The sequence below is a fragment of the Bidens hawaiensis genome, unplaced genomic scaffold (genome assembly GCF_021521415.1).
Source record: "Bidens hawaiensis isolate Kalapana, Puna unplaced genomic scaffold, B.hawaiensis_p1.1 tig00020951_1, whole genome shotgun sequence".
Classification (NCBI taxonomy): Eukaryota; Viridiplantae; Streptophyta; class Magnoliopsida; order Asterales; family Asteraceae; genus Bidens; species Bidens hawaiensis.
Genome location: NW_027493238.1, coordinates 160,877 through 174,422, shown reverse-complemented (window position 1 = coordinate 174,422; position 13,546 = coordinate 160,877). Strand labels below are relative to the sequence as shown.

Here is a 13,546-nt window from a genome sequence, read left to right as displayed (position 1 = left end):
ATTAAAGCTTAATATAGTTAAGATTAAAGGTCTCCAACTTATTAGAAATATCATTCATGTGTGTTTGAATGAGTTGCAAAACAATCTAAATTCTTAACTTTATGGTTTTATTGGAACCCCAATGTTCATGTCTTTACTTTGCTTATTATTATGGTTCTCTGATGTTACAATAATCAGTTTGAAAATGAACATCCAGTACTTTAGTCGGTTTACCAAATTGGTCAACCATTGTCATTTTCACCAAACTAACAAACAACTTATATTTTATTAATAATGTTGTAGTAAACAATATTAACATATACAAAAAAGAGCAGGTCCTAACTTACCTGCAAATCCATCATCTTCCACCTGCTCAAGTTTCCTATCTTGCATCGTGGCAGATCCAGTGGTTACGGGTGTCTAGTTGAAGATACATGATTGAAGGTCATTAACCGATGATTGAATTGAAGGTAACCAATGAGCCTTTTTGTATAAAATAAGGTTTCATATTGTTGGATTCTAAGGTAGCAAACACTAAAGTCTAGTCTAGCGCATATATTAATAATGGAAAAACCAAGCAAAATTATTAAGAAATTTAAATTAAAGTATTCCAAATCACACATTTCTCTCTCATTTTCCTTTAAAGGCATCTGCAATACTTCAAATTTGAAGTCAACTCACTATTATTTCATGCTTTTTTGTCCTTAATATCAGCAAAGACTCATCCTTTATCAACAAGGTCAAAAGGGTTCTTCAAAAACTTCATATTCTCCATCACATTTTTTTTTTGTTTTGATCTGACAAGATGCTAAACAAACCCCTACAGGTCAACAGTTTGTGCTCATAAAAATGGGTCGAATTCATGGTATTAAAGCAAGATGTTAGGTTATCAAAGCATGATGGAAGAACTTATTAACAAGAATTTAAGATTGGCTTCATGTTGTATTATAATTTGCATCTTCATAGTCATCCAGCCAACATGTTCACAAGAAGGTATGCATAATTTTCATAACCATTATGCAAATCATATTTATGATAATATTGATCAATAAACTATACTAACCATAACTTGTGCAAGACTTAATCTTGGTCCCATTTTTATTTTACTTTTATTTTTGTAGGTTTTGTAAGTATACAATGTTGTGCTGATTCCAAATTCACCGATCCAAAAAACAATATAACATGGATCCCAGATAATAAATGGTTTCCTGACAATCGACAATGTGAAGACACAACAACATCCTTACGAAATGGTACAACTTATACTCATGCTCGGTTTTTTGGCACAAAATATGGTACAATATGGTGTTATGATTTGCCAACAAAAAAGGGACACAATTATCTTATTAGGGGCACATTTCCTTTCGAAGATGTGAAAACATCATCTATAAACACATCTTTTGATGTTTTAGTTGGTGTAACGCCGATATGGCGAGTTAAGTCGTCACATGAAACCGAGGTTGAAGGGGTAGCAAAAGCTACTAATGATTATATCAACTTCTGTTTGTTAACAAAAGAAGGAAATCCTTATGTTTCCAAGATTGAATTAAGACCGTTGGATTTTGATTATGGAGAGGCGTCAAGTGTTCTCAAACTTGTGCATAGAGTTGATGTTGGTAATACGGGAGGAGAAATCAGGTGTGTTCCAAATTTTTTCAGAAAAAAAGTTGCAATTTACCTACACCCCCTTGTAATCGGGGTGTGCACATATCAGTTTCCGCTAATTATATGCTCAAACCAAACCCTTTTTGGGAATTGAAAAACCATTAGCTTTCGGTTTTTGGGTATTCACAAATCACAATGAGTTTGATTTAATCATTTGAGTTTCAAACTTTTGGATCAGAAAGAAAAAATGGCCCAACATGAATTTATTTGGGTGTATTTTTTTTGGTGCATTAAAGAATAAAGAGTGTAAATGTGTAATTGCTTATTACAGATTAGGAAATAATTTTTTGGACTACACGGTTCATTAACTATTTATAAATATAAATGACATAAAATCGGTTTTTAGTTCAATTCGGTTCGTTTGGTTGATAGCAGAACCGAAAAAATCGTTTAAAAATATTAAAACCAAACCATCAACTTTTAATTTGACTAGATTGCGTCGGTTATTCTGGATAGGGTTTGATTATTTTGGTTCTGTGCACAATGCTAGCTTGTATAATATTCAAATATGCAATTTCAGGTTCCCACAAGACATATACGACCGAATCTGGAAACCCGACTCTGATTTGAAAAAAAATGGCAATTCCACGTCACTAAAAAACAGTAGTGTCAGCGTTCCTAAAGACATAAAAGCACTAGCTCCTATCCAAGTGCTACAAACAGCTAAAACACATTCAGACCGTTTAGAATTTTGGCATAATTATGATTCGGGGTACAATAATTATACTATCAATCTCTATTTTCTTGAACTCGATGACTCGGTGCAAAATGGGCAGCGCTTGTTTGATATATACATCAACGATGTCAAAAGGCAACAGATTGATATAATGTCGACTGGGTTAAACTACAAGTCTATTTCTATCAACTTCACAGCAAACAAATTTCTTAACTTGACGTTAAAAAAAACGTTTAATGGATATCAGTTTGGTCCAATTTGCAATGCTTATGAAGTTTTTCAAGTTCTACCGTTGCTTCAAGCTACAGATCAGCAAGATGGTAAGTGTCTAATTGTTATATGACCTTAACATCATAATTTAAATATTTAACCGACTCAAGCTACACCTTTTTTATAGCAGCAAATGGAGGTTCAGTTATTGTAGTTACAGGAGTATTTGCCTGCCTAATTTGCTTTTATAAGAAAAGGAAGAGAACAGAACGGAAAATACATACAATGACCAAAAGTGAGTACATTATGAAAAGTTTATATGATTCTTAAAAGATCTTAAGCATATGTTTGCGTGACAAACCTGAATTGCAGATGCCATTTATGCAATGCCAAATAGTAAGGATGATATTAATTTGAAGGAGATATCCATACAAAGCTTTACTCTTGAGCAGATGGAAAGTGCAACACAAAATTATAAAACTTTAATTGGTGAAGGCGGGTTTGGATCCGTTTATCGTGGGACCCTAAAGGGTCAAGAAATAGCGGTAAAGGTCCGGTCAGCAAATTCAACACAGGGAACCCGTGAATTTAACAATGAGGTGAAGCATATATGTTTCTTAATTTTAAATGTATTATGCTTAGCAATAATTAATCATAGATAATTACAATGTTGTCTACAGTTGACACTTTTATCAGCTATTCAGCATGAAAATTTGGTGCCACTTCTCGGTTATTGTTGTGAAAATGAGCAACAAATTCTTGTTTATCCATTCATGTCCAACGGGTCTCTACAGGATAGACTTTATGGTATGTTTCCTTACATTATGTAAAATTAAACGGGTAAGAAATAACCTCTAAAAGTTGTAATTAGAGTGAATGGGATTAGGGGAACCTTAATATCTACAGTAAAAAAACCAGAAATCCTATATAAACCTAACCTGGGTCAGGGGCTAAACACAAGTAAACCCTAACAATACGATAGTAAATAACTATATTTAACGCATTATGCTATTCTCATGGGCCCGGTTGTGTTTTAACAATTAACAGGTGAAGCATCTAAACGACGGGCACTAGACTGGCCCACCAGACTTTCCATAGCTCTAGGATCTGCTCGAGGTAAGCCACATCTAATATATGCATGTGTGAATTTAGAGTTATTTTTGGGATGGATATGATAATAATAAACCATCAATGCACACAACTTAAACCTTCAGGTTTGAGCTATCTTCACACATTCTCCGTGCGTTCTGTCATACACCGAGATGTGAAATCAAGTAACATACTCCTAGATGATAGCATGTGTGCCAAGGTGGCAGACTTTGGTTTTTCAAAGTATGCACCTCAAGAAGGGGATAGTAATCCATCCCTAGAAGTTAGGGGAACAGCTGGATACTTGGATCCAGAGTAAGTATAACTTTTGAAATTCCTAAATATAAAAACTTGATCATATTTTTATACTTTAAACATTTACAAACTAAAACTCATGGTAGGTATTATTCAACCCAACATTTTTCTGCCATGAGTGATGTCTTTAGCTATGGAGTAGTGCTGCTTGAAATCATCACAGGTCGGGAACCTCTTAATATACACAGGCCACGAAATGAATGGAGCTTGGTTGAATGGGTATGCATCAATTTATCTAAAATAAAAACTTTTAACACAATTCAAATAGAATAAGGTTAAATAGGGTTTTAGCCCCTGTGTTTTGATCCAAATAACCATTTTAGTCCTTTTTTTTTTGCTTTTTTAATCCATTAGTTTTATTGAAACTCCACGCTTTTAACACCATCCAATAGGGGGAGGGAGTGAGGGAGAGGAGGAGAGAGGGAGGGTAGAAATCGTAGTATTTGTTATTAAAGAAAAGGGTAGTTTTAATACTTGTATCATTTGTATTAGTACTTGTACCTCAGATACAAACTAAAACGCCTTTTTACTTAATGAGAATATGCAACATAGTTAAAAGCGTGGAGTTAATTGAAACGGGAATGAAATTAATGGACTAAAAAAGCCAAAAAAAAACAGCAGACTGAATGAGTTATTTTTGACAAACCACATAGACTAAAACCGTGTCTAACAACATTGAAAGATCAAAAATTGCCATTTTTATGCAGGCAAAACCTTATATAAGAAGCTCGAGAATTGAGGAAATAGTGGATCCAAATATAAAAGGAGGATATCACATAGAGGCTCTGTGGAGAGTTGTGGAAGTAGCTTTGGCATGCACCGAGCCAATTTCAACTTATAGACCGTCCATGATAGACATTGTTCGTGAGCTAGAAGATGCTTTGATTATTGAAACTAATGCATCTGAATACATGAAATCACTTGATAGCTTTGGAGGATCGAATCGGTTTTCCATTGAAAGACCAATTGTTAATATACCGTTATCTTTGCCTACTCCAACTCCATCGGAAACAAAGATAAATTTGCGACTAAATGTAGCAGATGATGAATAATATTAAGTAAATGTGCTTACTTTCTGTGTATACTATTATAGTAAACTTAATAATGAATAATAAAGTTTTTTGAGGTCTCCTAAATCTCAATTATTTTCATGGAAACTTATCCCTTGTTTTGCTCTATATCATGAACAACATAAATGAGAAATAAACAGATTAAGGAAAGAGACATATGAAGGCAAATGAGGATTGTTGTTGTATATTTCCATTTTGTTTTTGTTCCTTTTGAACTAACTTATGATTCAAACAGACTTTATTTGAGCGAGATGAAGCCATCTTCAGGAAAATAAATTCATAAGTTTCAAACATGTATTTGAAAGAATCATACCTCCTATGTCCAAATGGATTTAAAACATAATAAAACATAAATATATGAATTAAACCATTAATATACATGCTACTCTATGCAGCATATAAACTCACCAAAGTTTTTCAACCATATATTAACCCAGGTTTAAGTTCAATATATTTAAGTTCAACCATAATGGTTTAGCAATTAAACAGCACATAAGTTAGAGATCAGCAACTCACGAGTCCGACCCGTGAAACCCATGGAGTAATCAGTAAACTGTGAAACCCATGTAACTGAACCGTACACATATATATAGTTGGTTCTCGGCCCACCACAATTAGCCTAAAACGTTCATGGGTCTGTTCTATATATACCCGACGGTTATTGTTGAAACATGTGAAGCCGATTTAACCAAAAATTATTACAGGTTATGTCTCCATGAAACATGTAATCATGATTCATAAAACGACAGCGGCATTCATCTTCCTCAATCTCACAAGCCTTCATCATCATGGATTATGAATGCTCATGAGGATTAAAGAAGACGAATGCTGATGTCGCTTCATGAATCAAGATTATATGTATTATTATGGAAACAAATCCTATTATAGTTTAGGTTTAAATTGGTTTCGCAGATGAATCTACAATTAAAAGGGGACACAATCACTTCTTAATACGAATTCCAAACTACAACATATGTTGGTTTTCCTAGATGAATCTGATTCCTACAGTTGGTATCTTCGATCCTAGTGCTCAATCAGATAAACACATGTACAGTTTTCAAACTTATTGCGAAAGCAGTCACCAGAGCTTATGTTCACATCCCTATTTAACATATAGATAATCTTAGTATGTTGGTCTATTCCAAAGATCTTGTACTCGACATGCCAATTATTCACACACAACTAAACTAATAATCTAACATTCGTTGCTTTTCTAAGCATTCTTTTGGGACACTGATACGCAGATACGCACAACAAGCCGCACTGCCGCAGTCACAAAAGATTATACGAAAACAAAATGCACAAACGAGCTACATAAATACTTATACGAACGTAAGCATTAAGCAAACAATATCCAAATATATCACACTCAGATTTGAACAAAACAAGCTAAACAACTCACAGTCCGTAAGACAAGCTCTGGCCTCAAGTTTTGAACAAATTCGGATTGGCCGTAGCAGTACTAACTTGCACTTCAAGCAATTCCAGCCGACGCTCTAGCGTATCAAGTTTCTCATTGAGAGACGCCAATTTGCTCTTTGTTGTAGCCTCTGAAAGAGTATCACATCACATGTTGTGTAAACACACAACATCAATTAAATTAACAGTTCTATAGCATATTCTACAATAACTTGTAATCAAATCCACAATATGCACAAATGTCATGATAAATAAGAAGCTAAACCCTAAGTAAACTTATTACAGATATTAGTATCAAATTCTTCGTCAAAATAAGCGTAATAATATAGAAGTAAGGAGGCTTCATAAATAAAGTGAGGATATTACCGAATTGAACGAGGAAATCGAAGAGTTGACGAACGTTGAGAGAGATGTGAGAAATGAACTCGCGATTCTCCCAATCGGCTTGCACTGCGATCCCTACGTTTACTGCATTCGTTATTCCACCTGCTCGAGCCATGTCTTCTTCTGATGATGATTGATTTAAGTAAGATTTAAGCAACGGATTCGGTACCAGACGTGATGGTGATATTTCTGGTAAGTCAGTGTTTGTCAAAGCGGAGAAAGATATTTTAAAGAAAACCCTCTAGTTTGCAAAAAACTAACAAACTCCCTCTAAACGTTTTTAATATTAGATCAGGGTTAGTGGGCGTCTTCGGCACACAAAAAGCCTCAAACCGTCCCTCAGGCGGCACATCGCAACCTGAGGCGTCTCGGACTGGATTTGGGTTGGGAGAGTTTTCTACAAAGTGTCTCCCTCGTTATTCATTCAACTAATCAGGTTTTTCCTCCACTAACTCCAACCAATCAAATCTTTTATTTATATTAAAAAACAACAAAAATTAATTGGGTAATGATTGAAGGGTCTTTGCTCCATCCACTTCACCCTTTTGTTGTAAAAATCTCATATGGTGGCGTGGCGTAAAACACCCCATAGGGGCTCCATCCACTACACATAGTCTTACTCTTACATAGCTCGTTATCGAAAAGTGGATTGTGGTTTTTCACGGTCGGTTTTGGTAGAAACGATAAACTAAAACAATAACACGGTTTGAAAATTTCTCTAAGCATATGACCGAAACTTTTCAGGAAATCAATCGTAAAACCGAATTGATAAGTAGTTTAAACAGTTTTATGGTTAGATATAAACAGTAGATTGGATTTAGAAAACTAGGGATTTGTGCTTATATATGCATCCTAAAAATTATATGTTTATAATACCCATATCTTTGTCCTTTACACTCTAATTATCTTATGCTAACGCGGGCTTTAAGAAAATGCTATAATGTGATAAATTAAAAAATGTGTATATATAAATCAATTAATCATTCCTGGTGAAATTTAACCTATAATAAAGGTATTGATAAAGTTTGAGTATGATTAGATGTAGACACACTATACCTCTATCACAAATAATACAGAGGTAAAATAAAAAAAAAATGAGTATATTTGATATTGTAAAAATTTTTGTTGGGTAGTATATATGATATCATACCAAGTTTTAAGGGGCCATATGATAATATCTCTAAGGAGATCACACAAAGAGTAATTAGTAATTAATCAAGATTAAATAAAAAGTTTTATTGAAATGCTCCATTGATTTACATATACATAAGTTTCATCATACAGATAAGCCTTATAATCCACATTCTGGAACAGATACTGGTTTGCTATGGAAGCATCACTTCCACCTTCATGGTACTTGTTCCATACATCAACATATTAAACAAAAAATTAAGAATCACAAAATTATCACATTCCAATGTATCAATCAAATCCATACCTAGCTTGTATGATTCCTTAGTTTTTGTATTTCATGGTTTCTTTCTCAAACCCGATTGTTGGGAATTGTTTCGCATACTCCTCCACGTCATGGCGTAGCTTTGAGATTTCTGATTGGAAGCCACTTGATTGCAATGCAGCCACAAAGTCCTTCAACTTTGTCCCTGATTCACAAACAAGAATATATTAGTTAAAATTTATTATTATTATTATTATCATATTAATTAAAAGTTTCGATGTAAACTTCATTTCTGTGACAATGTACAAGTTATTGAAGCACGGACATACAATCTGTCAAAACTGCTTCAAGGTTTTGTTTTTTTATAGTTATTATTTTTGTTTCCTCTTGCAACCTTTAAATATGATGTTTATAAAATTTCATATTTTAATCAGCGTTTCGACCTGAATTTTGTTCACGGGAACAATACTAGTGTATAAGTTGTCGAAACTATGCCTGGCAAATTTTAACACCGCCGCCAACTAGTTGTCTCACATAATATAATAATGATGAACATGTAGGTATGAATGTGTAATACCTTGGGCTTCACCCTTGATCTTCAAAGCCAATTTTACAGCAAGGTCAAAGAAGTAGGCAACTTTAGCAAAATCCTCTTCAACAAATCCCCTAGAAGTAAGAGCAGGGGTTCCTAAAACAACAAAGGTATGAATAATTATTGGTAATATTGATTAAATGTGATTTAAATAAAAATAAATAAATTTTGCTCACCCATTCTGATACCACCAGGAACCATGGCTGAAACATCACCAGGAACAGTGTTCTTATTAGCAGCAATGTGAACAGATTCCAGCACCTTTTCAACCCTTGAACCATCAATTCCCTGGTAATAAGTAAAATAGATGCAAACGATTATAATTTCAATATATGTTTTAAAATTATCGTCAAAATGAATATTTGAGCGGAGCTTTCTCTTGTTTACCTTGTTTTTCAAATTAACCAGAACTAAGTGGTTATCTGTTCCGCCAGAAACAAGTTCATACCCGTGCTTAACTAGAGTCTGAATAAAAAAAAATGACTTATGATGGTTATTAAATTTGAACTTTGAAGAAATGAATATGAAAATTTCCAGAAATTACATGTGGCTTAATTATATCTAGGGTTGTTCTAAATGCTCTTGGCTTGTGGCTCGCTCGAAGTTCGCTTGAAAAAGCTTGGCTCGGAAAAACCTTGTTTGCAAACAAGTCGATCCAAGCCAGCTCGCTTTGTAAGTGAGCTGAGCCCAAGCCAGGGTTGGCTCTGCTCGATAACTGGCTTGCTTGATTGGCTAATTTAAGTTAAACCCCAAGATTAATAATAATAATAATAATAATAATAATAATAATAATAATAATAATAATAATAATAATAATAATAATAATAATAATAAATCTATTATGTGTATGTTCGACGAGCCAAGAGTCGGTTAGAGTCTTTTACGAGCCTAGCTTGAGCTCAACTTTTCAGCTTGTGAAAACAAATGAGCCGATCCGATTTGAATCGTTTAAGTTTGATCTCGAACTCGAGCCCAACCTGGCTCACCCCGACTTCATTACATTATATCATACCTCTGCAAACTTGGCAGAATTACTCATCACTTGTTCTTGGTACGCCTTGTATTCTGGTGTTGTTGCCTGTATTCATGTAAGTGCAAAACATAAAGAGAAAATTGGTAAATTAAACTATTATCAAAAGAATTTATATAACTCGTTGAAAGTAACAAACCTGTTTCAATGCAACTGCCAATCCAGTGATGGTGTGATTGTGTGGGCCCCCTTGAAGTCCAGGAAAGACAGCCTGGTTGATTTTGTCTTCATAATCATAGAACACCTTGCAGAATAAAGAGTGTATAATAAATAATTCAATATATGATAATAATAATAATAATAATCCCAAATTAGAAATAAACTACTCAGACAAATGTACCTCTTTGCCTTGTTTGTTGACCTCTTTCAGTCCTTTCCTGTAGAAAATCATAGCACCACGTGGGCCCCGGAGTGACTTGTGGGTTGTGGTGGTTACAACATCTGCATATTCAAAAGGGGATGGGACGACCCCGGCTGCAACCAACCCGCTAATGTGAGCCATATCTGCCAACAGAATAGCCTTTTGCTTGTCGCAAACCTGTTGTATAAATGATATTTGTGAATATGTGAGTGTAATAATATAAACCATAACCATGCTTATATTATAATAACAATCTAATTTTATAGTACTTACTTTGCGGATTCTAGCATAGTCATATAATCGAGAATAAGCACTTGCACCAGCAACAATCAGTTTTGGCCTGAAGAGTGTAGCACTTTTCTCCAACTGCAATTTGGGAATTACCAAATTAACAATCAAATCCTCTTTAAATTTCACTATAGTAAATACACACACACACAAACACAGAGGATCAGGATCATTCCAAAACTTCCAGAGAGTATGAAAACTCTTAACAACCAATCATTTTTTTTATTTAGTTTATATATCTAATATTATTTGAGAGTAGTTTTGTCAATTATCATATGTAATTATGTGATTACATATATGTAATCACAAATTTACATGTGTATTAATCACCTTACATATTATGCAATCATAAAATTACGTATGATAAATGACAAAACTACCCTCACATAATACTAAATGTATAAAATAAATAAATAAATAAATATAATGATTGGTTGTTAAAAATTCTTGAAGTTCTTAAATTTTGTGGAGATTTGAAGAGATCCAAATGGTATAGAGTCAAGAGTACCTGGTCATAATCAATTAAGCCAGTGCTCTCGTCCAATCTGTAAGGCATGGTCTCGAAAAATATGGACACCGCAGATATTTTTTTTGTATCAGTCTGAAATTGTTAAAAAAATAAAAATCAGATTATAGTAAAACGAGCACTGTTCTAGATGAGAATGAAAGAATATTTTTAGCACCTGATAACCATGCGACAGATGACCACCATGAGGAAGATCCAGTGCCATGATTCTGTCATGGGCCTTTAATAACGCAGTGTAGACCTGGAAATTAGATGGTGACCCTGAAAGAGGCTGCACATTCACTGCATCATAAATGATAATTAAACATTTTGTAAGTTTAATGAATATAAATTGATATTAGCAATATGCATTTTTAAGTGAACCGTAACTACCTCCCCATTTTGCAGGGTCTAACCGAAAGGCTTCCAAAGCGCGCTTCTGACACAAGGTTTCTGCCATGTCAATATACCTAGAAGCAGAATTTTATAACATCTTAAAAATCAAATTGCAACAGAAGATGTATAAACTTGAATCATACTAAACCATCAACACCTAACAAACACTGTGATTCAGTAAAGAAAAACGCTTACTCATTTCCACCATAGTATCTAGCACCAGGGTATCCTTCACTGTATTTGTTGGTCATCACTGATCCAACTGCTTGCATCACTGATAGGGAGGTAAAGTTCTCTGATGGAATGAGTTCAAGACCCTTCAAAAGCAAAATAAATAACCAAATCAGAGTCAGATAATGAAACTTCAATCCATTGTCACTGTTTTAAAAAACTTGAAAACTGAAACCTAATCTAACATCACTGTTGTCTCAATTTATTAAAATAAACAAATAATACTAATATAATAACAAAATCCGGATAATCTGTGTTACTATTTTACTTGCACTTTTTTTACAAATAATAATACTGTTTTTCTTGTGTTTTATTTATTTATTTATTTAATTAAACGCTTCCTCACTGCATTTTAACACGGAATTCAATCTTACTATTATGCGATTATGAAGAAAAACACATAATCAACCTAAACACCAGGAAGCTAGAAAGTATATACACCTTCAAGTTTATCAATCTTCATAGAAAGTTTATAAAGCATAATCTATCTATACTTGTTAAATATACATTGAACTATTTGAATTTACAAACAAAACTTCAATATAAACCTAAATTAGCCTCATCTTCTGTATTAAGCCACCTAAAACTGCCAATTGAAAAGCTAATACACATAACGTAACATTATCAGATTAAGAGAAATAACCTTCCATTGGCGAGCCTTTTCATGCTCGATAATATCCGCAATCTCAGGATCCACAACCTCAAGCGGAGCATTCAACTGCTTCGGCCACTACAATTCCAAAATCCTCCACCATCAATAATAACCAACCAATTCAAACACAAAATCAACAAATCAATTAAGAACTTAAACTCACAGTAACACCAGGCCTCTCCTTCTCGTACACCGCCTCGCTAGGTAAACTCGCCTGCGAAACAAATCACACAACAAACTCAAACCAATACAAAACCACACAAACAAACAGATAACCGATTGAAACATATACGAGCAGAAACGAATCACGGACCATTGCGTACAATTGACCGCCATTGAAGAGACGTTGCAACGGCTTGTCAGCAGAAGATGAGAGCCTGCGAAGAGCTAAGGCCATCGCCATTGGTGATTTGTTTCTCTCTCTCTCTCTAGGTTTGGGTTTCTCTCTCTAGAAGAGATAATAATAACGAACAGTTAGTGGAGTACAGGTATTTGGCGCGCACAATTTGTTTTGGTGCGGATTGGATTGGGGTGAGATTTTGGTGGCTGGAGATAATTGGAGTCCTTTCTTTTGTGGAAAAAGATAAAACTGAGTGTTATCCGTTTGCTCCACGATTACCCGATCCGCACCTCTTAACGGCTTTTTGAATTGAAATATCGTTATTAGCTTGTTATATGTAATTGTTAGTTACGAATCAACTATACTCGTTAGTCTGGACTGACTTCATCGGGCATGGCGTTAGCAAAATTAAGATGTGAACATGCCTAGCTGCACTTACAAACCGAACACATCACTGGTTGCAAACTATTGTCACTCGCCTGATGAGCCCATGACAAGATGAAACTAGTAGACCCTAATCAATAATCATAAGCGAAACAGATTAGTTGGCTCTAGGCAACTAGGGGCGCCACACGAGGCTTGGAAGATGGCAGGGTTGGCTCCGAGAAGGCGAAAATTTTTTTGGGCCAAAGGCAAAAAAATTTTCAGGCCTTAAGTAAAAGAAACATTTTGTTGAGTTTAAACAATTTAATTTTAAGTGAGCTTACTTGGTTATGATTTGAGTTATGTAAAAAACTTTTATATAAAAAATAAACTTAAAAATGTCCCTAACTAAGACTTGAACCCATAACCTCTTGGTTGAATGTTATACCTCTTTACCACTATACTAATCTAGTGTTTATGTAATTATGTAGAAGCATTGATTATACATACATTTTTCATAAAAATACATATATTTAAAAAAAAAACTTTCGGGCCTAGCGGGGTGTCAGGCATGTGACCGTCGAC

At 34.4% G+C, this 13,546-nt stretch overlaps 3 protein-coding genes across 3 annotated transcripts; 1 reads left to right on the top strand and 2 right to left on the bottom strand.

Annotated features, from left to right (window-relative positions):
- Positions 1 to 261: 261 nt before the first annotated feature.
- Positions 262 to 4,986, top strand: LOC143562393 (nodulation receptor kinase-like). Its single transcript, XM_077050210.1, has 10 exons — positions 262 to 972; positions 1,101 to 1,617; positions 2,165 to 2,640; positions 2,721 to 2,825; positions 2,903 to 3,129; positions 3,211 to 3,337; positions 3,578 to 3,646; positions 3,745 to 3,934; positions 4,021 to 4,153; positions 4,642 to 4,986. Exons 1-10 carry the CDS (start codon positions 858 to 860, stop codon positions 4,984 to 4,986), a joined length of 2,304 nt encoding a protein of 767 aa, XP_076906325.1. The 5' UTR covers positions 262 to 857.
- A 1,316-nt stretch (positions 4,987 to 6,302) lies between these two features.
- On the bottom strand, positions 6,303 to 7,041 carry LOC143562379 (protein BRICK 1). The gene is made up of 2 exons (XM_077050200.1): positions 6,790 to 7,041; positions 6,303 to 6,554 (listed from the first exon to the last, which is right to left on the bottom strand). Exons 1-2 carry the CDS (start codon positions 6,920 to 6,922, stop codon positions 6,430 to 6,432), a joined length of 258 nt encoding a protein of 85 aa, XP_076906315.1. The 5' UTR covers positions 6,923 to 7,041; the 3' UTR covers positions 6,303 to 6,429.
- Positions 7,042 to 8,018: 977 nt separating this feature from the next.
- LOC143562386 (serine hydroxymethyltransferase 1, mitochondrial-like) lies at positions 8,019 to 12,803 on the bottom strand. Its single transcript, XM_077050207.1, has 15 exons — positions 12,572 to 12,803; positions 12,422 to 12,472; positions 12,250 to 12,336; positions 11,571 to 11,692; positions 11,373 to 11,449; positions 11,158 to 11,282; positions 10,983 to 11,075; positions 10,460 to 10,552; positions 10,166 to 10,363; positions 9,965 to 10,069; positions 9,808 to 9,873; positions 9,183 to 9,260; positions 8,972 to 9,083; positions 8,781 to 8,891; positions 8,019 to 8,408 (listed from the first exon to the last, which is right to left on the bottom strand). Exons 1-15 carry the CDS (start codon positions 12,659 to 12,661, stop codon positions 8,263 to 8,265), a joined length of 1,554 nt encoding a protein of 517 aa, XP_076906322.1. The 5' UTR covers positions 12,662 to 12,803; the 3' UTR covers positions 8,019 to 8,262.
- Between the last annotated feature and the right edge of the window lie 743 nt (positions 12,804 to 13,546).